General features: G+C 44.5%; 1 protein-coding gene across 3 annotated transcripts in view; it reads right to left on the bottom strand.

Annotated features, from left to right (window-relative positions):
• LOC115130201 (melanophilin-like) overlaps positions 1 to 27,646 on the bottom strand; it is a 124,214-nt gene that overhangs the window by 6,400 nt on the left and 90,168 nt on the right. For all 3 annotated transcript variants that reach the window (XM_029661136.2, XM_029661216.2, XM_029661306.2), the window contains 2 exons: positions 26,921 to 27,205; positions 16,802 to 16,945 (listed from right to left, as the gene is read on the bottom strand). In XM_029661136.2, the coding sequence (XP_029516996.1) occupies positions 16,802 to 16,945; positions 26,921 to 27,205 (429 nt within the window). The remainder of the gene's footprint in view (positions 1 to 16,801; positions 16,946 to 26,920; positions 27,206 to 27,646) is intronic.

Below are 27,646 nucleotides of genomic sequence, written 5' to 3'. Positions count from 1 at the left end.
GCAGCTCAATAAAACATCTCCATAGAAAGTGCTTTTTTAGTCCAGGAACAGATGATTTTTAAAGACCTTTCTGAACAATGTGCCTCCTTGGTTTGAGGTGTATGGCTTGAGATATGCTGGTTGCCCATCTCTAACGGTTGACTACACTAAGGGGCAGTGGTGCGGATCCAGGCATAAGCTGCATAATCGGTTGCTTAGTTCCTGATCGAATACACCAGGTGCAATTTGGTTGTGCATCAGCAGTTTCTCTCTTGTTATGTCAGTCACTGACAATCAACTCAAAAATCATATCAAATTGTATTGTTCGCATAAACATAGCTTAAACAACGCTTTACTCAGTACTTTGTCAAAGCACCTTTTGGGTATGATGCTACACGCTATTTGGGGAGTTTCTCCCATTCTTCTTTGCAGATCCTCTCAAGCTGTCAGGTAGGATGGGGAGCGTCGCTACAAGCTATTTTCAGGTCTCTCCAGAGATGTTTGATCAGGTTCAAGTGCGGGCTCAAGAGACTTGTCCCGAAGCCACTCCTGCGTTGTCTTGGCTGTGTACTTACAGTCGTTGTCCTGTTGGAAGGTGAACCTCTGCCCCAGGCTGAGGTCCTGAGCTCTCTGGAGTAGGTTTTCATCAAGGATATATCTGTACATTGCTCCGTTCATCTTTGCCTCAATCCTGACTAGTCTCCCAGTCCCTGCCACTGAAAAATATCCCCACAGCATGATGCTGCCACCATCATTCTTCACCGTAACGATGGTGCCAGGTTTCCCCCAGACGTGACGCTTGGCATTCAGGCCAAAGAGTTCAATCTTGTTTTCATCAGACCAGAAAATCTTGTTTCTCATGGTCTGAGAGTCCTTACACTGCCATTTGGCAAACTACAAGTTGGCTGTCATGTGCCTTTTTACTGAGGAGTGGCTTCTGTCTGGCCACTTTACCATAAAGGCCTGATTGGTGGAGTGCTGGATAGATAGTTGTCCTTCAGGAAGGTTCTCCCATCTCCATAGAAAAATTCTGTAGCTCTGTCAGAGTGGCCATCGTGTTCTGAGTAATCAGCGAGAAGGACCAACTGATTGCTCAGTTTGGCCGGGTAGCCAGCTTTAGGAACATTCTTGGTAGTTCCAAACTTCTTCCATTTGAGAATGATGGAAGCCACTGTGTTCTTGAACCTTCAATGCTGCAGACATTTTTTGGTACCCTTTCCAGATCTGTCCCTCAACACAATCCTGTCTCAGAGCTCTACAGACAATTCCTTCAACCTCATGGCTTGGTTTTTGCTCTGGGATGCACTGTCAACTGTGGGACCTTATATAGATAAGTGTGTGCCTCTCCAAATCATGTCCAATCAATTACATTTTCCACAGGTGGACTCCAATCAGGTTGTAGAAACATCAAGGATGATCAATGGAAACAGAATGCACATGAGCTCAAATTTGAGTCTCATAGCAAAGGGAATGAATACTTATGTAAATAAGGTATCTGTTATTATTGTTAATACATTTGCAAAAATGTTTAAAATCCTGTTTTCGCTTTGTCATTATGGAGTATTGTGTGTAGGTTGATGAGGAATAAGGCTGTAACGTAACAAAATGTGGAAAAATTCAATGGCTCTGAATACTTTCTGAATGCACTGTATTTAGCAAATGTTATTGAGGGTGTAGAAAATGCTGTCATTGAATTAGCCATGTCAGCTAACAATTTTTAGCGACATAGCTGGCTAGACTAACGATCTAAACTTGTAAACTCAGCAAAAAAAGAAACGTCCATTTTTCAGGACCCTGTCTCAAAGATAATTCGTAAAAATTCAAATAACTTCACAGATCTTCATTGTATAGGGTTTAAACACTGTTTCCCATACTTGTTCAATGAACCATAAACAATTAATGAACATGCACCTGTGGAACGGTTGTTAAGAGACTAACAGTTTACAGACAGTAGGCAATAAAGGTCACAGTTATGAAAACTTAGGACACTAAAGAGGCCTTTCTACTGACTCTGAAAAACACCAAAAGAAAGGTCCCCGCTCATCTGCGTGAATGTGCCTTAACTTCTCTAGGGTAGGGGTCAGCTTTCGGAATTTTGGATGAAAAGCATGCCCAAATTAAACTGCCAGCTACTCGGGCCCAGAAGATATGATATGCATATAACTGGTAGATTTAGATAGAAAACACTCTAAAGTTTCCAAAACTGTTACAATAGTGTCTGTGAGTATAACCAAACTGATTTGGCAGGCGAAAACCTGAGAAAAATCCATTCAGGAAGTAAGTTTCTTTTTGGTTTTGTAGTTTTCTATTCAATGCCATTACAGTATCCATTGACTTAGGACTCAAATTGTAGTTCCTATGCCTTCCACTAGATGTCAACAGTCTTTAGAAATTGTTTCAAGCTTGTATTCTTATAAATGAGGGAGTAAGACCAGTCTGAATGAGTGGACCCTGCCGTGTCACAGAGCTTTTTCATGCGCAATCCCGAGAGAGTGCCTTTCTTGTTTACCTTTTATATTGATTACGTTTTTGTCCGGATTAAATATTATCGATTATTTAGGCTGAAAACAACCTGAGGATTGAATATAAACATCTTTTCATATGTTTCTATGAGCTTTACGGATACAATTTTGATTTTTTTGTCTGTCTGTTTTGACTGGGTTTGAGCCTGTGCATTACTGAAGAAAACTCGAACAAAACTGAGGTTTTTGGATATTAAGAGACTTTATCGAACAAAAGGAACATTTATTGAGTAAAAGAATGTCTTCTGAGTACAACCATATGAAGATCATCAAAGGTAATGGATTCATTTTATCTCTATTTCTGACTTGTGTAACTCTTCTACTTGGCTGGTTACTGTTTGTAATGATTTGTCTGCTGGGCTATGTTCTCAAATAATCGTAAGGTATGCTTTCGCTGTAAAGAATTTTAAATCTGACACCGTGGTGGGATTCACAAGAAGTTAATCTTTAAACCTATGTAAAATATGTTGTGTTTTCTGAATTTTTATAATGAGCATTTCTGTATTTGAATTTGGTGCTCTGCAATCTCACTGGATGTTGGCCAGGTGGGATGCATAAAGGAGGCATGAGGAATGCAGATGTGGCCAGGGCAATAAATTGCAATATCCGTACTGTGAGACGCCTAAGACAGCGCTACAGGGAGACAGAACAGACAGCTGATTGTCCTTGCAGTGGCAGACCATGTGTAAATAACACCTGCACAGGTATCGGTACATCACATCTGCGGGACAGGTACAGGATGGCCACAACAACTGTCAGAGTTACACCAGGAACGCACAATCCCTCCATCAGTGATCAGACTGTCCACAATAGGCTGAGAGAGGCTGGACTGAGTGATTGTAGGCCTGTTGTAAGGCAGGTCCTCACCAGACATCACCGGCAACAACGTCACCTATGGGCACAAACCCACCGTTGCTGGACCAGACAGGACTGGCAAAAAGTGCTCTTCACTGACGAGTGATGGGGTGATGGTCGGATTCGCATTTATCGTTGAAGTAATGAGCATTACGTCGAGGCCTGTACCCTGGAGCGGGATCGATTTGGAGGTGGAGAGTCTGTCATGGTCTGGGGCGGTGTGTCACAGCATCATCGTCTACTTTATTATCCTGCGATTGTACGTTGACCAATAGTACCGATGGTAAAGGCAGATTAGCCACTCGTCGCCGGATCCTTACAAGGCACCCCGATCTCCTTCCGCGATATCTCGGTCTCTTTCTCCTGCTAATGATGGGGATGAGGGCCTTGTCTGGTGTCTGGAGTAAATCCCTCTCGTCTGACTCATTAAATAAACATTATTTGTCCAGTTCAAGGTGAATAATCACCGTTCTGATGTCCAGAAGCTCTTTTCAGTCATAAGAGATGGTATCAGCAACATTATGTACAAAATAAAGTTACAAACAATGTGAGAAAAACAAACAAAATAGCACGGTTGATCAAGAGCCCATAAAACAACAGCCATCCCCTCCGGGCACCATCTTTCGACCATGAAGGCCTGATTCACGCAGTCTCCCCTGAACAGTTGCTGTTGAGATGTGTCTGTTACTTGAACTCTGTGAAGCATTTCTTTGGGCTGCTATTTCTGAGGCAGGTAACACGACTGAACTTATCCTCTGCAGCAAAGGTAACTCCGGGTCTTCCTTTCCTGTGGTGGTCCTTATGAGAGCCAGTTTAATCATAGCGCTTGTTACATATTACATAGCGCTTGTTACATATTGACTGGCCTTCATGTTTTAAAGTATTGATGGCCTGTCATTTCTCTGCTTATTTGAGCTGTTCTTGCCATAATATGGATTTGGTCTTTTACCAAATAGGGCTATCTTCTGTATATCTACCCCTATGATGTCACCACACAATTGAATCGCTCAACCACATTAAGAAAGAAAGAAATTCCACAAATTAACGTTTAACAAGGCACACTTGTTAATTAAAATGCATTCCAGGTGACTACCTCATCAAGCTGGTTGACAGAAGGCCAAGAGTATGCAAAGCTGACTTCAAGGCATATTGTAACTACTTTGAAGAATCTCAAATATTAAATAGATTTGGATTTAACACTATAAAGAAAAACCTTTGAATCAGTAGGTGTGTCCAAAGTTCTCACCTGTCTGTGTTTTTTTCCTTGAAGCTCTGATTGCTAGGGTCATTTTAAGATGCCACTTTGGCACAGTGACTCACTACCCAAACCAGACGTAACTGGTTTCAAGTGGCCAAGAGACGCCATGTGATCTCCTACTTCTTACTAGTGGACACACTGGGAATCAGACAGGGGATATATTTACATCAATAAATAGGTAGAAACCTCCTCATATGTGACCGACCAGCTCAAATCGGTCTTATGTAGCAACATTTTTTATTGTGTTTTTTACACTGTATAAAAGTAGAGACTCATAGTATATCATACACTACAGTTGAGGAACAATGGGAAAGTAATTCTGCTTTGATAGTGATAAACTTGTAAAATCACTTTTGAGAAAATGGCCTTTGAATGTTTTGGTACTACTACTGTTAAGCCTTTCTTTGTCTAAACCCATTCAGCATCGTTCACACCCTCTTGCGTAAGTTCCAAATATCTCTAATGGTCACCCCAGTGTGAGTTTTTTTGTGCGCGTGATGTTAGAATGTTCTCTCCATTCCAGAATGTGATTGTTACGCAACAGTACATTTCAAACCAAAGCACGCACGCATAATCCCTGTTTTTATTTATAGGCTGTTTTCAACTTGGTGTGTTCCGCCTCATTCATTCACATAAAAGTAGTCATTTTTACTTTTGCGGACCACTTAATGTTTTTGACATTTCTGACCCAGACAAAATTCCCCAAATACTTCCCAATTGTTTGTGCAGTTCAAGTCTGCAGACATTTGCTCATCTCCTGTCCTGCACACACGTGTTCACATTTTCTATCTGTTGCCTGCATCGCAATCATAGTTGTTTTTGTTACCAATAATAACTTTGGAAATGTGTGTGTTTCTATCAAAGTAAGTGCCTTATTACGTTATAAAAGTTTCTGCATGTTGTTTCTACTGTCACATGTTTTTGTGTATATTCCTTATAACTGCGGACACACGAGGTAACGTTACTCATTTCATAACCTTTATGGTGTTATACTCAATGTTTAGCTAGCTAGCTACATTCTTCTATTAGCTCTGGAAAAGTATTAGAAGTATTAGCATGTGTTGTATTTTGAAGCTACCCTGGCCTTATGACTCCCAAGTGGCACAGCGTCTCAGTGCTAGAGGCGTCACTACAGACACCCATGTTCAAATCCAGACTGCGTTTCTATCAAAGTAAGTGCCTTATTATGTTATAATAGTTTCTGTGTGTCATGTTATACTGTTTCTACTGTAGCTCACTGTGTGTATGGAGCATAATATATTTGTGTATATTCCTTATAACCGCGGACACGCAAGGTAACGTTACTCATTTCATAACCTTTATGGTGTTATATTCAATCGTGCTTATGTAGCTACAATCTTATATTAGCTCTGTAAAAGAATGCTAATTGCGTCAGAAGTATTGGCTTGTTGTATTTTGAAGCTACCCTGGAGAACATGAAAAATATCTTCTTATACCACTTGGTCGTTTTTTGAGTGCATTCCACAAAGCTGTTTATCATGTCCGCCTTATCCACTGCCCCTATTTTGAGGTTATAGTCAAACACGCAGTCTGGTTTGATATTTCTTTCTCCCATCAAAGTGTCCACCTTCCCTGTGGCCGAAATGGTTGCTGTATGGACAGTGGAGAGGACATGGATGTCTCGTTTGTCCTGCCAACAACACTCTTAGCTGTTGACATTTCTTATTTTGTTTAACGGGTCATTTAGGATAGCAGTAGCGTTGTTGATTAAATGCAGTCATCGCAGCAGAACTAGGAAGCAGACTTGAGAAAAGAGGGTGGCAAAGAAGGGAGTTGCAAACATAGGATCTGTGCTCCAGCATTCTCTTAGGGAGTTCTTCTTTACTATCCCCATGAGAAGGACTGTCACCAGGAAGGTATACATTTCACTAATTGTGGTTGTCCCGCCCACTCCTGGCTCTCTTTTCTCCTGTAGCTCCAAGGCATAGTGATAGGTCTCTGCTATTTCTCCTACCAGCTCCTCTGTCAGAAACAACTTGAAGCACTGCCTCAGATGGAAATGGCAAGGGCCGTTGCACTCAGACTGGGACTCATCAAAGCAAACAGCAGGGCCAGGGGGGGTGAAATGGCTGGCAGCCTTCCAGCTACCACAGAAGTCCTGTACTTCATCCACTGTCGGTCTGCCTCCATCACCACCAGCATCTTCAAAGGGAACTGGGAATTCATCAGTGGACAAGGGGTCCTCAGATTCAGGGTTTTCACAGGCTGGGGTGGGGGGAAGCTCCTCACTGTCACTGTCAGAATCTGATTCCTGACTTTCAGACTCATTGTCAGAATTTTTTTATATCTCCAGAATTTCTTCATTTGTGAGTTGTCTCCTTTTGAAAGACATTGCTAATGCTACAGCTTAGCTCACTAGCTACATACATAAACAACAACAGTGAATGGCTCAGAGTGAGAGGTTTTTTATTTTTATTTTTTATTTCACCTGTATTTAACCAGGTAGGCTAGTTGAGAACAAGTTCTCATTTGCAACTGCGACCTGGCCAAGATAAAGCATAGCAGTGTGAACAGACATCACAGAGTTACACATGGAGTAAACAATTAACAAGTCAATAATACAGTAGAAAAAAGGAGAGTCTATATACATTGTGTGCAAAAGGCATGAGGAGGTAGGCGAATAATTACAATTTTGCAGATTAACACGGGAGTGATAAATGATCAGATGGTCATGTACAGGTAGAGATATTGGTGTGCAAAAGAGCATAAAATAAAATAAATAAAAACAGTATGGGGATGAGGTAGGTAAAAATGGGTGGGCTATTTACCGATACACTATGTACAGCGGCAGCGATCGGTTAGCTGCTCAGATAGCAGATGTTTCAGCGATTTTTGCAATTCGTTCCAGTCACAGGCAGCAGAGAACTGGAACGAAAGGCGGCCAAATGAGGTGTTGGCTTTAGGGATGATCAGTGAGATACACCTGCTGGAGCGCGTGTTACGGGTGGGTGTTGCCATCGTGACCAGTGAACTGAGATAAGGCGGAGCTTTACCTAGCATGGACTTGTAGATGACCTGGAGCCAGTGGGTCTGGCGACGAATATGTAGCGAGGGCCAGCCGACTAGACCATACAGGTCGCAGTGGTGGGTGGAATAAGGTGCTTCAGTGACAAAACGGATGGCACTGTGATAAACGGCATCCAGTTTGCTGAGTAGAGTGTTGGAAGCAATTTTGTAGATGACATCGCCGAAGTCGAGGATCGGTAGGATAGTCATTGTCGGAACTAGAAGCACAAGCATTTCGCTACACTCGCATTAACATCTGCTAACTATGTGTATGTGACAAATACAATTTGATTTGATTTGATTCAGTAGGATAGTCAGTTTTACTAGGGTCAGTTTGGCGGCGTGAGTGAAGGAGGCTTTGTTGCGGAATAGAAAGCCGACTCTTGATTTGTTTTTTCGATTGGAGATGTTTGATATGAGTATGGAAGGAGAGTTTACAGTCTAGCCAGACACCTAGGTACTTATAGATGTCCACATATTCAAGGTCGGAACCATCCAGGGTGGTGATGCTGGTCAGGCGTGCGGGTGCAGGCAGCGAATGGTTGAAAAGCATGCATTTGGTTTTACTAGCGTTTAAGAGCAGTTGGAGGCCACGGAAGGAGTGTTGTATGGCATTGAAGCTCGTTTGGAGGTTAGATAGCACAGTGTCCAAGGACGGGCCGGAAGTATATAGAATGGTGTCGTCTGCGTAGAGGTGGATCAAGGAATCGCCCGCAGCAAGAGCAACATCATTGATATATACAGAGAAAAGAGTCGGCCCGAGAATTGAACCCTGTGGCACGCCCATAGAGATTGCCAGAGGACCGGACAGCATGCCCTCCGATTTGACACACTGAACTCTGTCTGCAAAGTAATTGGTGAACCAGGCAAGGCAGTCATCCGAAAAACCGAGGCTACTGAGTCTGCCGATAAGAATATGGTGATTGACAGAGTCGAAAGCCTTGGCAAGGTCGATGAAGACGGCTGCACAGTACTGTCTTTTATCGATGGCGGTTATGATATCGTTTAGTACCTTGAGCGTGGCTGAGGTGCACCCGTGACCGGCTCGGAAACAAGATTGCACAGCGGAGAAGGTACGGTGGGATTCGAGATGGTCAGTGTCCTGTTTGTTGACTTGGCTTTCGAAGACCTTAGATAGGCAGGGCAGGATGGATATAGGTCTGTAACAGTTTGGGTCCAGGGTGTCTCCCCCTTTGAAGAGGGGGATGACTGCGGCAGCTTTCAATCCTTGGGGATCTCAGACGATATGAAAGAGAGGTTGAACAGGCTGGTAATAGGGGTTGCGACAATGGCGGCGGATAGTTTCAGAAATAGAGGGTCCAGATTGTCAAGCCCAGCTGATTTGTACGGGTCCAGGTTTTGCAGCTCTTTCAGAACATCTGCTATCTGGATTTGGGTAAAGGAGAACCTGGAGAGGCTTGGGCGAGTAGTTGCGGGGGGGGGGGGGGGCGGAGCTGTTGGCCGAGGTTGGAGTAGCCAGGCGGAAGGCATGGCCAGCCGTTGAGAAATGCTTGTTGAAGTTTTCGATAATCATGGGTTTATCGGTGGTGACCGTATTACCTAGCCTCAGTGCAGTGGGCAGCTGGGAGGAGGTGCTCTTGTTCTCCATGGACTTCACAGTGTCCCAGAACTTTTTGGAGTTGGAGCTACAGGATGCAAACTTCTGCCTGAAGAAGCTGGCCTTAGCTTTCCTGACTGACTTGTATTGGTTCCTGACTTCCCTTAACAGTTGCATATCGCGGGGACTATTCGATGCTATTGCAGTCTGCCACAGGATGTTTTTGTGCTGGTCGAGGGCAGTCAGGTCTGGAGTGAACCAAGGGCTATATCTGTTCTTAGTTCTGCATTTTTTGAACGGAGCATGCTTATCTAAAATGGTGAGGAAGTTACTTTTAAAGAATGACCAGGCATCCTCAACTGACGGGATGAGGTCCATGTCCTTCCAGGATACCCGGGCCAGGTCGATTAGAAAGGCCTGCTCACAGAAGTGTTTTAGGGAGCGTTTGACAGTGATGAGGGGTGGTCGTTTGACTGCGGCTCCGTAGCGGATACAGGCAATGAGGCAGTGATCGCTGAGATCCTGGTTGAAGACAGCGGAGGTGTATTTGGAGGGCCAGTTGGTCAGGATGACATCTATGAGGGTGCCCTTGTTTACAGATTTAGGGTTGTACCTGGTGGGTTCCTTGATGATTTGTGTGAGATTGAGGGCATCTAGCTTAGATTGTAGGACTGCCGGGGTGTTAAGCATATCCCAGTTTAGGTCACCTAACAGAACAAACTCTGAAGCTAGATGGGGGGCGATCAATTCACAAATGGTGTCCAGGGCACAGCTGGGAGCTGAGGGGGGTCGGTAGCAGGCGGCAACAGTGAGAGACTTATTTCTGGAGAGAGTAATTTTTAAAATTAGTAGTTCGAACTGTTTGGCTATGGTCCTGGAAAGTATGACATTACTTTGCAGGCTATCTCTGCAGTAGACTGCAACTCCTCCCCCTTTGGCGGTTCTATCTTGACGGAAAATGTTATAGTTGGGTATGGAAATCTCAGAATTTTTGGTGGCCTTCCTGAGCCAGGATTCAGACACGGCAAGGACATCAGGGTTAGCAGAGTGTGCTAAAGCAGTGAGTAAAACAAACTTAGGGAGGAGGCTTCTGATGTTGACATGCATGAAACCAAGGCTTTTTCGATCACAGAAGTCAACAAATGAGGGTGCCTGGGGACATGCAGTGCCTGGGTTTACCTCCACATCACCCGCGGAACAGAGGAGGAGTAGTATGAGGGTGCGGCTAAAGGCTATCAAAACTGGTCGCCTAGAGCGTTGGGGACAGAGAGTAAAAGGAGCAGATTTCTGGGCATGGTAGAATATATTCAGGGCATAATGCGCAGACAGGGGTATGGTGGGGTGCGGGTACAGCGGAGGTAAGCCCAGGCACTGGGTGATCATGAGAGAGATTGTATCTCTGGACATGCTGGTTGTAATGGGTGAGGACACCACATGTGTGGGAGGTGGGACAAAGGAGGTATCAGGGGTATGAAGAGTGGAACTAGGGGCTCCATTGTAAACTAAAACAATGATAACTAACCTGAACAACAGTATACAAGGCATATTGACATTTGAGAGAGACATACAGCGAGGCATAGGGTAATCACAGGTGTTGAATTGGGAGAGCTAGCTGAACAGTAGGTGAGACAACAACAGCTAATCATCTAGCACAACAACAGCAGGTAAAATGGCGTTGACTAGGCAGGGAGGGTCGGTTTAACTACACACAGAGCCTGAGTGCGGCTGGGGCCGACAGATAAAACATAAACAAGCAGAATGGAGTATCGTGATTAATGGACAGTCCAGCATGCATCAGCTATGTAGCCAAGTGATCAGTGTCCAGGGGGCAGCGGTGGATGGGACTGGCGAGTATTATCCAGGTAAAAAAAAACTGTCTGGCTGTGCAGAAGGTAAAGCCGCTAGCAGTGGCTAACAATGACTAAATAGCTTGTAGCTAGTTAGCTGGTTAGCTTCTGGAGGTTCTTGAATGTGTTCTAAAAATTAAAAATAATTCCGATTACGTATCACATTGGGTGAGGCAGGTTACCGGAAGGTATAATCGAATTAAAAATCGAAAAGAGATTGAAAGTAAATATGGGTCCAGTGAGTGGTTGGGCTGGCTGGGGACACAGCGATTCAGACAGTTAGCAGGCCTGTGCTAACAAGCTAACAGTTAGTAGGCCGGGGCTGAGCAAGGTAGCAGTTAGCGGACCGGGGCTAAACAAGCTAGCAGTTAGCAGGCCGAATTAGCAAGCAAGCAGAAAGTTAGTCTTTGGGGGACGTCACGATGGGGTGAGTCTGTTTATGCCTCTTCATGCGGTGACATCGATAGACCGGTCGTGGGTCCGGATATTGTAGCCCAGGAGTATGCTTCGGTGGTAGCACAGGAGCTCTGGCTGGGCTAGCTTCAAGCTAAGTGGATGGAAACGCTAGCCAGGAGTAATCATCCGGGGTTGCGGTTAGCTAGTTAGCTAGTTGTGAAGATCCAGCTGAAAATGTTCCGTTTGCGGTGGGAATCCGGGGATAAAAAAAAAAATAATAATAGGTCCGTTATGCTCTGGTTAGAGTCGCGTTGTTCGAACTGGCGAGAGCTTTCCGAGCTAAAGGTTAGCTGATGACCAGTTAGCTGATGACCGCTAGCAATGCTTTGCTGGTAGTTAGCTGGCTAGCTTCAGTTGAGGGGTTCCGGATCCGAAGTAAATATAAGTACTTTAGAAAAAAAAGCAGATCCGCCCTACATTGGGTGAGGCGGGTTGCAGGAGAGTATTTCGAAGTTGAGGTTTAGCAAAATGTTTTAAAAGATATGCGAAGAAAAATATGTAAAAAAACGAAATATACAAGGGACACGACACGACAAGACGTCCGACTGCTACGCCATCTTGGATTGTTTAGGTTACGTGATTGACTGCCTGCACGCGCCATCTGTATCAATAAATCACTATCAGAAAATGTTTTGTGTGGTATTATTGATATATTTACGATTTTATTCACGTTTTTCAATTACCGGTGATCTGTCGACCCAAAGATGCTATAACAAAATGAGGTGAGTAAGGGTTCACAAACTTCTTCCATCATTCTTAAATGGAAGAAGTTTGGAACCACCAAGACTCTTCCTAGAGGGGGGTGTACCAAGAACCCAAGAACCCGATGGTCACTCTGACAGAGCTCCATAGTTCCTCTCTGGAGGACAACCAACTCTGCAGTTCTCCACCAATCAGACCTCTATGGTAGGTTGACCCGAAGGAAGCCACTCCTCAGTAAAAGGCACATGACAGCCTGCTTGGAATTTAGGCATCTAAAGACTCTCAGAACAAGAAAAACAAGATTCTCATGTCTGATGAAACCAAGATTGAACTCTTTGGCATGAATGCCAAGCGTCACATCTGGAGGAAACCTGGCACCATCACGATGGTGAAGCATGATGGTGGCACCATCATAATGTGGGGATGTTTTTCAGCGGCAGAGACTCAGAGACTAGTCAGGATCGAGGGAGAGATGAATGGACCAAAGTACAGAAAGATCCTTGATGAAAACCTGCTCCAGAGAACTCAGGTCCTCAACCTGGGGCGATGGTTCACCTTCCAACAGGACAATGACCCTAAGCACACAGCCAAGACAATGCAGGAGTCACTTAGAGACAAGTCTCTGAACGTCCTTGAGTGGCCTAGCCAGAGCCCAGAATAGAAGCCGATCTAACATCTCTGGAGAGACCTGAAAATAGCTATGCAGTGATGCTCCCCATCCAACCTGACAGCGCTTGAAAGGATCTGCAGAGAAGAATGGGTAAGACTCCCCAAATACAGGTGTGCCAAGCTTGTTGTGTCATACCCAAAAAGACTCGAGGCTGTAATCGCTGCCCAAGGTGCTTCAATAAAGTCGTTAGTAACGGGACTGAATACTTGAATAGATTTTTCAGTTTTTCTTGATTTATAAATTAGCACAATGGGATTGTCATTATGGGACATTGTGTGTAAACTATTGAATCCATTTTAGAATAAGGCTGTAACGTTACAAAATGTAGAAAAAAACAATGGGTCTGAATACTTTCCGAACGCACTTGTATTTTATGTCAAACCTAGACTTTCAAATCTCTTATCCCTCAACGTTTGACAACTGTAATATTCACATTATTTCTGAGCCTTTATCAGAATCCCACAGTTCAAAGCATGTGTTTGTAGGACTTGTAGATTTGAAACCAAAATGTACTTTGAGGGTACTATACAATATTATGTGTTTAGAACATTTCACTAGAGGGTGTCAGAGTTCAACAGGTTAGTAGTCAAAAGTGTTGTATTTGGTCCCATATTCCTACAACAAGTTTGTAACTCTACAAACTTGGAAGCATTTGCAGTTTGTTTTGGTTGTGTTTCAGATTATTTTGTGCCCAATGTAAATTAAATGGTAAATAATATTGAGTAATTTGAGTCACTTTTATTGTAAATAAGAATAGAATATGTTATGAATGAATCCTAATTAATGAGTGAGGAAGTTAGAGGCATAAATACAGAGTTGTAAGACTCAAGTCACATGACTTTGACTCGAGTCACAAATATGATGAGTTGAGATTCAATTTATTTTATTTTCTATTAACTTGAGACTTAATTTGGAGCATCAAGACTCGACTAACTTGAGACTGATCACTTGAATTTACCTGGCCAGGTTTTGTACCGTTTTGTCACAAATTTTGTGGCACAGAGTCAACGTAGCATCGCCATTGCAAAAAATCTTGCAAAATATTGGCCCATGGATTGAACCCTTTCACTTTACCTAAGTCGGGTGGGCTAGCGAAAAGATTGCTGATTTCGTCAAATTGTAGGGAGATAGGATTGCCATAATAAATAAATATGCGGTTCCAAAAAGTTTTGGTGATCAAGAATATTAACTGTTTGCAAGCTCACCAACGAAGGGGTATCAAGCAACAATTACTAGCATACGCCTACTGGTCTTTTGGTATGTCAAAATTTACAGAAATGTATTTTTTTTATTTTTTACTTGAATTATTAAGCGTGCATTTGGAATTTGTTGTTACAATGAATTATTACTGTGGCGAAGAAGCACCATAGACTTTCTCCAAACTCCCACTGTCACTCCTGCTTCCTCCCTCCAGTGCTCGATGTTGCCGGTCTACTAACCACCGGTCCTGACAACCCACATTGCGCACATCTGGCAACCATCATTGCGCACACCTGCTCCCCATCGTTAAGCAAACCTGGACTTCACCAGTCTGATTACTCTCCCTTCATATAGCCTTCAGTTGTAATGGATTTCCTCCTCTTCGTCTGAAGAGGAGAGGCGAGAAGGATCGGAGGACCAATAAGCGGCGTGGTAAGTGTCCATGGTTCTTTTAATAAGAAATACTAAACATGAACACGACTGAATACAAAAACAATAAACGTGGAACGAACGAAACCCAAAACAGTACCGTGTGGTGAAAAACACAGACACGGAAACAAACACCCACAAACAAACAGTGAAACCCTGGCTACCTAAGTATGATTCTCAATCAGAGACAACTAATGACACCTGCCTCTGATTGAGAACCATACTAGGTCGAAACATAGAAATCCCCAAATCATAGAAAAACAAACATAGTCTGCCTACCCCAACTCACGCCCTGACCATACAAAATAATGACAAAACAACGGAAATAAAGGTCAGAACGTGACATCAGTAAGCCTCAGTCATCAGGCAGTATTGATTTCTCTCACGTTCAGTATGCTTCTCTTGTTTGTTATTTTGTATTGTTTCATTATTAAAATCACCTTCTGCCTGACTCCCTGCGAATGTGTTACGCTAGTCAGTGGAAAGCGTGCTGTTCTCTTGTTGAAATGTTTGTTGTTGCTTTCACACGTTTAAATGCATACAGTATGTGGTAAATCTACATTTCATTATTGCAACATTTAGATGTTTCTGTTTGGTTGATACAGTACATTTTCAATGACCATTTCTGAGTGGGCGCGATGTTATTGTGCACATGAACATTCTCAAGACTCAAGTTCTGATTATTTAATTCAACGCATGGTTTCCATTGTTCATAATTCCCAGGTTATGTCAGAGTTGCCTGTCTCCTATGTTTCGGTCATTCTGGTTGTACATAATGAGCTTTTTTTTTAGGGGCGGCGGGGAGCCTAGTGGTGGGGGCGGCGGGGAGCCTAGTGGTGGTAGTGGTGGGGGCGGCGGGGAGCCTAGTGGTTAGCGCGTTTGGCCAGTAACCGGAAAGTTGGTGGATGGAATCCCTGAGCTGACAAGGTAAAAATCTGTCATTCTGCCCCTGAACAAGGCAGTTAACCCACTGTTCCTAGGCCGTCAATGTAAATAAGAATGTGTTCTTAACTTGCCTAGTTATTTAACTTGCCTAGTTAAATAAAGGTTAAATAAAAAAATACTTTCATTATTTGCCAATGGGCCAACTGCTTATGGGCGCTTTCCCCTGCCCAGGTGTTGCTGACGCATGCCACAGCTTACAATGCCTGAAATGGTATTTTACATATCAGCTAACCACCTATGTTATAGCAATCGGTCAGTCAATGACACAGTTGATGACATGGCTTGCAACCATTGGTTGATGCATGCAGTGTCTGAGCAGGGGAACGCAACCTTTATGTATGCTATCTGATTAAGGTCCTGTTAGACAGATTTGATTTGGTTTCTCAAGAGGAGGCTGTGCCATCTTGCCATTTACCAGTGTCCGTTCAGATAGGAAATGGTTTTAAACCTGATACAAGCTATTTATTTCGGGCTATTGCACGTAGCTCCCTTCAGTAACCACGAGCACAACCGTTCCTTGATTTTAACTGGCGGCTTTATTCTGTAGTTTTAGTCAGAATTATCACCTTCCGTGAGAACTATAAAGTAAATGAAAAATACAGTTAAGCACACTCTTACAACCTTATCTTACCAGTGACTTATTAGCTTGGTATAACTCTGAAGTGCTTACATACATAACAGTTTAACCGGCGTTATAACGGGTTCAGATTAAACACATGAATAAAGGAAAAATACCTCATTTGCTGCTTATTACAGAAGGGAGGAAATCAAACTTCACACTTATTATTCCTGGCAAGAATTCACACTTCATCCTAACATACACTCTTCAACCTTTATGAACTACACCCGATGACATGAAAACTTAGCTAACGCAGCGCAGGATTGCCTTCCCTCCAAAAGTGTGTTGCTACAATAAGGATCCTCGTTACAACAGTATTAGCTACGTAGTTCCGCTTGTATTATCATTTCCCCCGCACAGCGGACACGTAAACAATTCAAACAAAAGACAACGACATAACCTGTAAGTCTAACTGTCAGTTACATGTATATTTGGTAAATCTACTGGTATATTTTGTATTATATGGCTCTTTCACCATTGGATCACCAAGACCTGTAAATATATCTACACTCTGAGCACGTCAACCTGCCTTGCATTCTGCTGATTTCATGCATGGTTTCTAAATGGTTCACCCGATATGGATGAAAATATGCTCAAATTATAGCTGACAGTCTGCACTTTAACCTTGTAGTCGGTGTATCATTTCAAATCCAAGTGCTGGAGTACAGAGTCAAACCAACAAAAATGTGTCACTGTCCAAATACTTTTGGACCTCAGTGTAAATTGACCCTTACCTCGCTCACTGTGCTCTGTACTGTGGCAGCGGCCATCGCCACCTTGCCTTCCAGCTCAAACAGCTCTGTGGTGGTGGTGGGACGGTAGCGGGGCAGAGAACTGCCCTCACGGAGGCTCCTGGAATGTCCTGTTGAAAAATAGGCCTACAGAGAAAGATTGGGACGTTAAATGAATGATGTCAAATTAATATAACCTTAGGCTACCCTAAAATCCACTTTAACATGAAGGCCTTGCTATGTTCATCACCTAATTGTACTGGAATTAGTTGTTCGTAATTGCTATCTTTTAACATGCATTATGTACACAATTCTGCCAATGACGAACCAATCTGCATCTATGCAACATGTTCTGATACATCTGCACATCTATAGAGGACATTAACGGCCGAAACTTCTTGTTTTTAATAGTTGTGTACATATAAAGTATCATGTTTTTAATTGTGAGAGTTGCTCTTTTTCCTTCTCAGTGCTCATACATTTTTATTACATAACACGTTGGTTGAGCGCCTTTTACTACTCTCTACATCCAAATCAAATAAAGAACACAGTTTAGCAGATGTTATAGCGGGTGTAGCAAAATTGTTATCTTACTAGCTCCTAACAATGCAGTAAAATGTCAAACAAGTACACAAATAAAAAACAATGACAAGAAATAAAAAAATGTCAGAACGAATCTAATTAACAACCCAAATTGCATTAACAGTAATCAAATGCAATCTATGCTTATATACACTGGATGAATTTACACAAGATATGCTAAGAATATGTACAGCAGTACATATCAAAATAGATAAATATACGGTGTGTGTATAAACAGTGTAACTAAAATGCAATGTACGGCAGTAGAAATATTAGAATGAGCTGTCGATACAAAGTATAAAACCCCGAGGCAAAATGGATAGAATTTCAGGGAATTAGCTTCTGGACCACCCCGTTCAATAGAACGTTAGAATGGGCATGGTGTCGAAGTCAGTGGATAGATCTAGGAGGATGAGAACAGAGGAGGCAATCAGCTTTGCGGTGTGGGCCTCTGTAAGCCTCTTTGACACAGAACAGCAGTCCCTGTTGAATGACCCATCTTGACTGGTTAGGGTCAAGAAGAGAGAAAGACAGTAGTTCTGAAAGATAGCAAGAGAGTTGGTCAGAGAAAGCACGCAAGTGTTTTAGAAATAAGAACATACTGGTCGGTAGTTTTTGACATCAGGGGAGTCAAGTGTTAGTTTCTTGAGGAGGGGAACAACTTGGGCCATTTTGAAGTCAGAGGGGATGCAGCCAGTGGTCAGGGGTGAGTTGATGAGGGAAGAGAGGAATGAGAGAAGGTCTCCAGATATGGTCTGGAGGAGGGGATGGGGTCGAGCGGGAAGTTGTCGGGCAGCCGGACAACACTAGTTGCAGAACTTAATCTGGAGCGAGAGGTGAGAAAGAGGTCAGGGTAGGCGTAGGGTAGTTCTGTGTGAGTGGGACCAGTGGACTCAATAGGCTGAGTGAATGAGGAGCGGATGTCATCAACCTTCTTTTCAAAGTGGTTGACAAATTCATCCTCAGAGTGGGAGGAGGGAGGGAGTGGAAGATTAAGGAGGGAGAAGTGGAAAATAGTTTCCTAGGTTTAGAGGCAGAAGCTTGACATTTTGAGTGATATAAAGTGGCTTTAGCATCAGATACAGAGGAAGAGAAGGGAGTAAAAGGATGATAGGTCCTCCAGGAAGTTTAGTTTTCCTCCATTTTCACTCAGCTGCCCACGGCCCTGTTCTGTACGCTCGCAATGACTCACTCAGCCACAGAGCAGGAGGGGAGGGCCGGTCCGGGAGGAAAGGGGATAGTGCGAGACATAGGATGCAGAAAGGGAAGAGAGTAGTGTTGAAGAGTTGAATCAGGAGAAAGGAGGGGAGGATTTAGCAGAAGGGAGAGATGACAGGATAGAAGAGCCGAGAGTAGTCAGAGAGAGATAGCGAAGATTGAGACGGCGCAAGACCATTTAGGTAGGGGCTGAGTGGCTAGGGTTGGAGGAGACAGAAAAGGAAACAAAATAGTGATCAGAGACCAGATCAGCCTCTAGTAAAGATGAAGTCAAGCATATTGCCTGCCTTGTGAGTGGACTGGGAAAATGTGAGGTCAAAAGAGGAGGGGAAAGAAAGAGTTGGAAAGAAATTAATCAAAGGCAGACGTCGGGAGGTTGAAGTTTCCCAGTACAAAGAGCTGTAAGCCATCGACAGGAAATGAGCTTATCAAGGTGTCAAGCTCATTGAGGAACTCTAAGAGCACCTGGCAGGCAATAGATAACAACAATGTTCATCTTGAGTGGACAATTGACAGTGACAGTATGGAATTCAAATGAGCAGATGACAGGTAAGATATTGAGACAGTGGTGTGAAGCTTCCTCGAACCACTCCGCAGAACAACTCGGCAGAACCGTCTTAGTTTTGGGACAAGACTGCCACTGACATGACTGCCGCCTACAGCTGCCACTAAGAAAACATGGGACACTAATTGATAATTGCCTTACAGAGGTGAAGAGCACACCTCCCACTAATTACTGATTGCCTAGGAGAGGAGAAACCACTCCCCCTCCAATACAGCCACTGATTAAAAAACAACCACAGTCGCAAATTGCCCTTCCACTTAATCCTGATTGATGTGTCAACAATCATCTGCAAGTTATGAGCAGTCCACACAGCAAGTACTGGAAAGACACAGCACTTAAAGTAGATGGCCCTAGTTAGCAAATAGACAAAGACAACAACAGATAAGTAAAATGTTTGTCTAAATCATTCCTGGAGATATTAGGAGTCCTCTAGCTACACAAGGACTACCACTATAGTCATTCTATCACTGTTGTATCGTTAGCAAACTTGATGATTGAGTTGGAGACGTGGGTGGCTACGCAGTCATGGGGGAACAGGGAGTACAGGAGGGGACTGAGCACGCACCCCTGTGGGGCCCCTGTGTTGAGGATCAGCGTGGCAGAGTTGTTGTTGCCTACCATCATCCCCTGAGGTCAAAATCAAATCAAATCAAATGTATTTATATAGCCCTTCGTACATCAGCTGATATCTCAAAGTGCTGTACAGAAACCCAGCCTAAAACCCCAAACAGCAAGCAATGCAGGTGGTATAGGGCAGTATGCAGTGCAATGGCAATTGCGTCGTCCGTGAATCTGTGGAGGCGGTATGCGAATTGTAGTGGGTCTAGGGTGTCGGGTAAGGTGGAGGTAATATGATCCTTAACTAGCATCTCAAAACACACTTCATTTTATTTATTTATTTAACCTTTATTTCACTAGGCAAGTCAGTTAAGAACAAATTCTTATTTTCATTGACGGCCTAGGAACAGTGGGTTAACTGCTTTGTTCAGGGGCAGAACAACAGATTTTTTTAAACCTTGATGACAGAAGTGAGTGCTACGGACCGATAGTCATTTATTTAAGTTACCTTCACTTTCTTGGGTACAGGAACAATGGTGGACATTTTTAAGCAATGGGGGCAACAGACTTAGATATGGAGAGATTGAATATGTCCGTTAACACTCCAGCCAACTAGTCTGCAGATGCTCTGAGGACGTGGCTTGTGATGCCGTCTGGGCCGGCAGCCTTGAGTGGGTTAACGCTTAAATGTCTTTCTCACGTCAGCCACAGAGATCCGGCACACAAGGTTCTCGTGAACGGAGGGGCCCACACTGGCGGTTCGTTGTTGTTTTCCTCAAAGCTGGCAAAGAAGGTGTTTAGCTTGTCCGGTAGAGAGGAGTTGGTGTCCGTGACATGGCTGGCTTTCCCTTTATAATCTTTGTCTGGAGTCCCTGCCACATGCGTCTCATGTCTGAGCCATTGAATTGAGACTCCTCTTTGTCTCTGTACTGTCGTTTTGCTTCTGATTGCCTTATGGAAGTCATAGCTGGTCTGTTTGTACATGTCCATGTCCTACCTGTAGCAACTGATTATTTTTCTACTCACTTACTGGGTAAGAGAAACTGCGCTATTAGACTTGCTCACCAAAGGCTACAGGTGGATAAGACAAATTCTAAGATATGAAAGACACTTCATTCATCCTGAAAAATGTATCTATCCAGCATAGTGTGTCACACATACAGTACAGTACACGTCTTGTGCTTTTGCGGTTTTAGAGTCAAAATCATCTTGGCTAGATGTACTGTATGATAAGCTTCCGGGTTGGAGCGATCTGGTCGCATCCGCGCTTCGGTCTGCAGGTTGTATAACTTTTTCATTACATTTCATTACATTTCATTATAGTACAACGGTCTGATTTGTCTAATCTTAGCAATTTCCTCTTAGCTAGCTACATAGTCGTCGTTGTATCAAAGATAATTGCGTAATTATCGTATTTCGTCGTCTCCTATCTGTCCAACACGTTCACCGTCTACCGTAGCACTGTAGTACTATCACACTCAACTGAACGTCTTGATTAGTGTAGTGTTAGCTAGCTACTTAGCTAGCTACATAGTTGTCTTTGCTGTCTTCGTATCCAAGATAATTGTGTAGCTTAGAGTGTGGAGTCTTAGAGTGATAATTGCGTTATTATCGTATTTCGTCGCCCTCCTATCTGCCTAGCAGCTAGCCAGCTAGCATACGTTCACCGGCTACCGTAGCACTGTAGTAACTATCACACTCAACTGAACGACTTGATTAGTGTAGTGTTAGCTAGCTACATAGCTAGCTACATAGTTGTCTTTGCTGTCTTCGTATCCAATATAATTGTGTAGCTTAGAGTGTGGAGTCTTAGAGTGATAATTGCGTTATTATCGTATTTCGTCGCCCTCCTATCTGCCTAGCAGCTAGCATACGTTCACCGGCTACCGTAGCACTGTAGTAACTATCACACTCAACCGAACGACTTGATTAGTGTAGTATTAGATAGCTACATAGTTGTCTTTGCTGTCTTCGTATCCAAGATAATTGTGTAGTTTAGAGTGTGTAGTCTTAGAGTGATTATCTTAATTCACCGAGGTTAGCTAGCCAGCTATTTTGTCGTCCTTAACGTAGGAGACACTCCTAGCTAGCCAATAGCCAGCCAACGTCTACTGAATAGAACTTTCGCATTCCGGTCGCATTCGCGTCGCTCCACAGGTAGTATCACTTTTTCACTTCATTTCATTACAGTCCCAACGGTGTGATTTGTTTGATCGTAGCTAGCTACATAGCTAGCTACATAGCCGTCTTTGTTTCAAAGATAATTGTGTAGTCTAGAGCGATTTTCTAGGTTAGCTAGCCAGCTATTGTCGTTCTCCTACGCAACGTAACGTAACCAACACTGCTAGCTAGCCAGCTAGCTCCCGATAAGCAGCATTGTAGAAACTTCACACTCAACGGTACGACTTGATTAGGGTAGTGTCAACAACGCAGCTAGCCTACCCCAGCAGTACTCTGTCATTTTAATCATTTTAGTCAATTAGATTCTTGCTACGTAAGCTTAACTTTCTGAACATTCGAGACGTGTAGTCCACTTGTCATTCAATCTCCTCTGCATTAGCGTAGCCTCTTCTCTAGCCTGTCAACTATGTGTCTGTCTATCCCTGTTCTCTCCTCTCTGCACAGACCATACAAACGCTCCACACCGCATGGCCGCAGCCACCCTAATCTGGTGGTCCCAGCGCGCACGACCCACGTGGAGTTCCAGGTCTCCGGTAGCCTCTGGAACTGCCGATCTGCGGCCAACAAGGCAGAGTTCATCTCAGCCTATGTCTCCCTCCAGTCCCTCGACTTCTTGGCTCTGACGGAAACATGGATCACCACAGACAACACCGCTACTCCTACTGCTCTCTCTTCGTCCGCCCACGTGCTCTCGCACACCCGAGAGCTTCTGGTCAGCGGGGTGGTGGCACCGGGATCCTCATCTCTCCCAAGTGGTCATTCTCTCTTTCTCCCCTTACCCATCTGTCTATCGCCTCCTTTGAATTCCATGCTGTCACAGTTACCAGCCCTTTCAAGCTTAACATCCTTATCATTTATCGCCCTCCAGGTTCCCTCGGAGAGTTCATCAATGAGCTTGATGCCTTGATAAGCTCCTTTCCTGAGGACGGCTCACCTCTCACAGTTCTGGGCGACTTTAACCTCCCCACGTCTACCTTTGACTCATTCCTCTCTGCCTCCTTCTTTCCACTCCTCTCCTCTTTTGACCTCACCCTCTCACCTTCCCCCCTACTCACAAGGCAGGCAATACGCTCGACCTCATCTTTACTAGATGCTGTTCCTCCACTAACCTCATTGCAACTCCCCTCCAAGTCTCCGACCACTACCTTGTATCCTTTTCCCTCTCGCTCTCATCCAACACTTCCCACACTGCCCCTACTCGGATGGTATCGCGCCGTCCCAACCTTCGCTCTCTCTCCCCGCTACTCTCTCCTCTTCCATCCTATCATCTCTTCCCTCTGCTCAAACCTTCTCCAACCTATCTCCTGATTCTGCCTCCTCAACCCTCCTCTCCTCCCTTTCTGCATCCTTTGACTCTCTATGTCCCCTATCCTCCAGGCCGGCTCGGTCCTCCCCTCCCGCTCCGTGGCTCGACGACTCATTGCGAGCTCACAGAACAGGGCTCCGGGCAGCCGAGCGGAAATGGAGGAAAACTCGCCTCCCTGCAGACCTGGCATCCTTTCACTCCCTCCTCTCTACATTTTCCTCCTCTGTCTCTGCTGCTAAAGCCACTTTCTACCACTCTAAATTCCAAGCATCTGCCTCTAACCCTAGGAAGCTCTTTGCCACCTTCTCCTCCCTCTTGAATCCTCCTCCCCCCCCCTCCTCCCTCTCTGCAGATGACTTCGTCAACCATTTTGAAAAGAAGGTCGACGACATCCGATCCTCGTTTGCTAAGTCAAACGACACCGCTGGTTCTGCTCACACTGCCCTACCCTGTGCTCTGACCTCTTTCTCCCCTCTCTCTCCAGATGACATCTCGCGTCTTGTGACGGCCGGCCGCCCAACAACCTGCCCGCTTGACCCTATCCCCTCCTCTCTTCTCCAGACCATCTCCGGTGACCTTCTCCCTTACCTCACCTCGCTCATCAACTCATCCCTGACCGCTGGCTACGTCCCTCCCGTCTTCAAGAGAGCGAGAGTTGCACCCCTTCTGAAAAAACCTACACTCGATCCCTCCGATGTCAACAACTACAGACCAGTATCCCTTCTTTCTTTTCTCTCCAAAACTCTTGAACGTGCCGTCCTTGGCCAGCTCTCCCGCTATCTCTCTCAGAATGACCTTCTTGATCCAAATCAGTCAGGTTTCAAGACTAGTCATTCAACTGAGACTGCTCTTCTCTGTATCACGGAGGCGCTCCGCACTGCTAAAGCTAACTCTCTCTCCTCTGCTCTCATCCTTCTAGACCTATCGGCTGCCTTCGATACTGTGAACCATCAGATCCTCCTCTCCACCCTCTCCGAGTTGGGCATCTCCGGCGCGGCCCACGCTTGGATTGCGTCCTACCTGACAGGTCGCTCCTACCAGGTGGCGTGGCGAGAATCCGTCTCCTCACCACGTGCTCTCACCACTGGTGTCCCCCAGGGCTCTGTTCTAGGCCCTCTCCTATTCTCGCTATACACCAAGTCACTTGGCTCTGTCATAACCTCACATGGTCTCTCCTATCATTGCTATGCAGACGACACACAATTAATCTTCTCCTTTCCCCCTTCTGACGACCAGGTGGCGAATCGCATCTCTGCATGTCTGGCAGACATATCAGTGTGGATGACGGATCACCACCTCAAGCTGAACCTCGGCAAGACGGAGCTGCTCTTCCTCCCGGGGAAGGACTGCCCGTTCCATGATCTCGCCATCACGGTTGACAACTCCACTGTGTCCTCCTCCCAGAGCGCTAAGAACCTTGGCGTGATCCTGGACAACACCCTGTCGTTCTCAACTAACATCAAGGCGGTGGCCCGTTCCTGTAGGTTCATGCTCTACAACATCCGCAGAATACGACCCTGCCTCACACAGGAAGCGGCGCAGGTCCTAATCCAGGCACTTGTCATCTCCCTTCTGGATTACTGCAACTCGCTGTTGGCTGGGCTCCCTGCCTGTGCCATTAAACCCCTACAACTCATCCAGAACGCCGCAGCCCGTCTGGTGTTCAACCTTCCCATGTTCTCTCACGTCACCCCGCTCCTCCGCTCTCTCCACTGGCTTCCAGTTGAAGCTCGCATCCGCTACAAGACCATGGTGCTTGTCTACGGAGCTGTGAGGGGAACGGCACCTCACTACCTCCAGGCTCTGATCAGGCCCTACACCCAAACAAGGGCACTGCGTTCATCCACCTCTGGCCTGCTCGCCTCCCTACCACTGAGGAAGTACAGTTCCCGCTCAGCCCAGTCAAAACTGTTCGCTGCTCTGGCCCCCCAATGGTGGAACAAACTCCCTCACGACGCCAGGACAGCGGAGTCAATCACCACCTTCCGGAGACACCTGAAACCCCACCTCTTTAAGGAATACCTAGGATAGGATAAAGTAATCCTTCTCCCCTCCCCCCTTAAAAGACCTAGATGCACTATTGTAAAGTGGCTGTTCCACTGGATGTCATAAGGTGAAAGCACCAATTTGTAAGTCGCTCTGGATAAGAGCGTCTGCTAAATGACTTAAATGTAAATGTAAATGTATGTCCTTCTTTTCATTAAGTTGCTATTCATACATTACTTTAGCCATTGAATCAAACCCAGATGACGCGTTTCTAAAAAGGTGCTGATGAGAAAGAAAGAGCTCTATTAGGGTAACGCCTGACCTTTGAACTTCTGTTCTGTTTCTAAGGTAACACATGCTTTAGAAGTTCAGTAATGAGCATCTTCAATATCTGAGCACAAAATGTCCACCATTCTGGCTTCACATTTTGAATGAATAGATGTGGCTGCCCTAAAACATTGAATGGTTTTAACTTCAGGTGTTGCATGGTTTTTGATTTTGATGCTTCACATCTTAATGTTTGTTCATTTACATGTAAGTCATTTAGCAGACGCTCTTATCCAGAGCGACTTACAAATTGGTGCATTCACCTTATGACATCCAGTGGAACAGTAGTGCATCTAAATATTTTAAGGGGGGTGAGAGGGGGGGGGGGTGAGAGGGATTACTTTATCCTATCCTAGGTATTCCTTAAAGAAGGTGGTGATTGGTGATTGTTCACCCATGAGCCTTTACAACGTAACGAATAGATACATTGTGTGTGCACACAAATACCTGTTCCAAAAAGTTGGTGTTTTGTGTCATTGGGTGTTAAATGACATGTTTGAATAAACACCTTATCACACTTTAATATAATTTATGGTCAGGTGATAATAACGAGTTTCAATAAAAAAATGTCAAAAAAATGTTGAAAAACCCATTTTCAAGAGAACATGATTGAAATCTGTATTGAAACAGTTTTGAATTTGCAGCAGTGACCACTTAAAGGAAATATGTTCCCTGTTCTGCCAAATGTTCAATAAATCTGTTAGAAACGAGCTGTTTGAGAAGGAACATGTAAACAGGGATGCTCAGCAACTTGAATAATGGCTGATCATGCACTTCAGTGAAGTGGCTGAAAAAGCTATTCTCCAGCCAATGATATCCAGTGAAAAAGGGTAGAATAGATCGCTAAAATACTTCAGGATTAAAAGTGAAGGCAAAACCTACACTGCAAAAAAAGTATGTATTGATTCAACGTACAACTATAAGGCAACTAGCTGCATTAGAATTGTGAGTTCTCAACAAGATTTCACAAAAAAATTAAAAGCATTGCAGCTGGTTGCCTTACAATTGTACATTGAAGTTCTGCTAGTAAGTTTATATATCCATAACACAACGCAGGTGTGACGCGTTTGCTACAATAGGCATGTTCGTTTACAATATATGTGTGCGCATGTTTGTAATGTGTGCATATGAGTATTAGTGCTGAATTTTTTGTAAACTTACATGCAAATCTTCCATTGACTCAAATATCTCAGGTCAGGTTTCAGTGCATTGGAGGTGTGCAATAGGATGAAATTGAGGTGGTTCGGTGAAATAATATAATGAGTAACTTTGCTTGAGACCTAAAGATTTGCGTTAGCTCCCTGAGCTATTGCCTTCGCTTTAGCTCGACGGGCTAACAATCTTGCGGCCCAAAGATGACTGAGGGCAAACCCAGTCGGTCACCCTTGCGTTTCTCTACCTGTACTTCAGAGGGCTCCTGCAGTTCATCGATGGGTGGGCTGATCATGATGCCCGGTCTGGAGGAGGGTCTGGAGAGGGACCCGGATGGGCTCACGTCCCCCCTAAGGCGCCTCCCCCACCCTGGGCTCTCCTTGGGGGATGGGGGCCTCTTGGGTTCATCCTCCTCCGAGGACAGACCCTTGTCACTGATGTTGCCCGTCAGCTGGTCCAGCTTCTGCCTCAACTGCAGTTCCTCCAGGTCCACCTCCTCCCACTGGGGCAGGGGAGAAGTACAAGACTGGCCCTAGGAAAACACAGAATGGGGAGAAATGAGTCATCACTTATAAATATGGTTATTTTGTTTGTTTAATTTCATTACACAATGGCATAATGTTTATTATGTTATGGACAAAAAAGCATTACTGTCCCCCACAATGAGGGGACAGAGTATCCGAGGACCTGTCTCCGTCTATTAGTACGTTCGTCACACGTGATATCTCAGACAGCACTGACCAATTTTGACGGCACTTGGGTGAATGATGCGTCTGAACATAGAGATCCGGCATTTATAAAATTACACTGATTGGCCAGATGATGGCGCTATAACAAGCGATTGAAAATGCTAACTTTGAAAGGTCAGGCCTCTCACCCCGTTTGACCTAAAGTCGTGAAATTCGGTACGTAGGTCCCTCTCCTGCCACAACAGCTTCAATGAGCCTTTGAATTTAATTTATTTGGGGATAGA

Source organism: Oncorhynchus nerka, linkage group LG1, assembly GCF_034236695.1.
Source record: "Oncorhynchus nerka isolate Pitt River linkage group LG1, Oner_Uvic_2.0, whole genome shotgun sequence".
Taxonomy (NCBI): domain Eukaryota; kingdom Metazoa; phylum Chordata; class Actinopteri; order Salmoniformes; family Salmonidae; genus Oncorhynchus; species Oncorhynchus nerka.
Note: the sequence above shows the minus strand (reverse complement) of the source record. Positions and strands in the feature narration are given on the sequence as shown.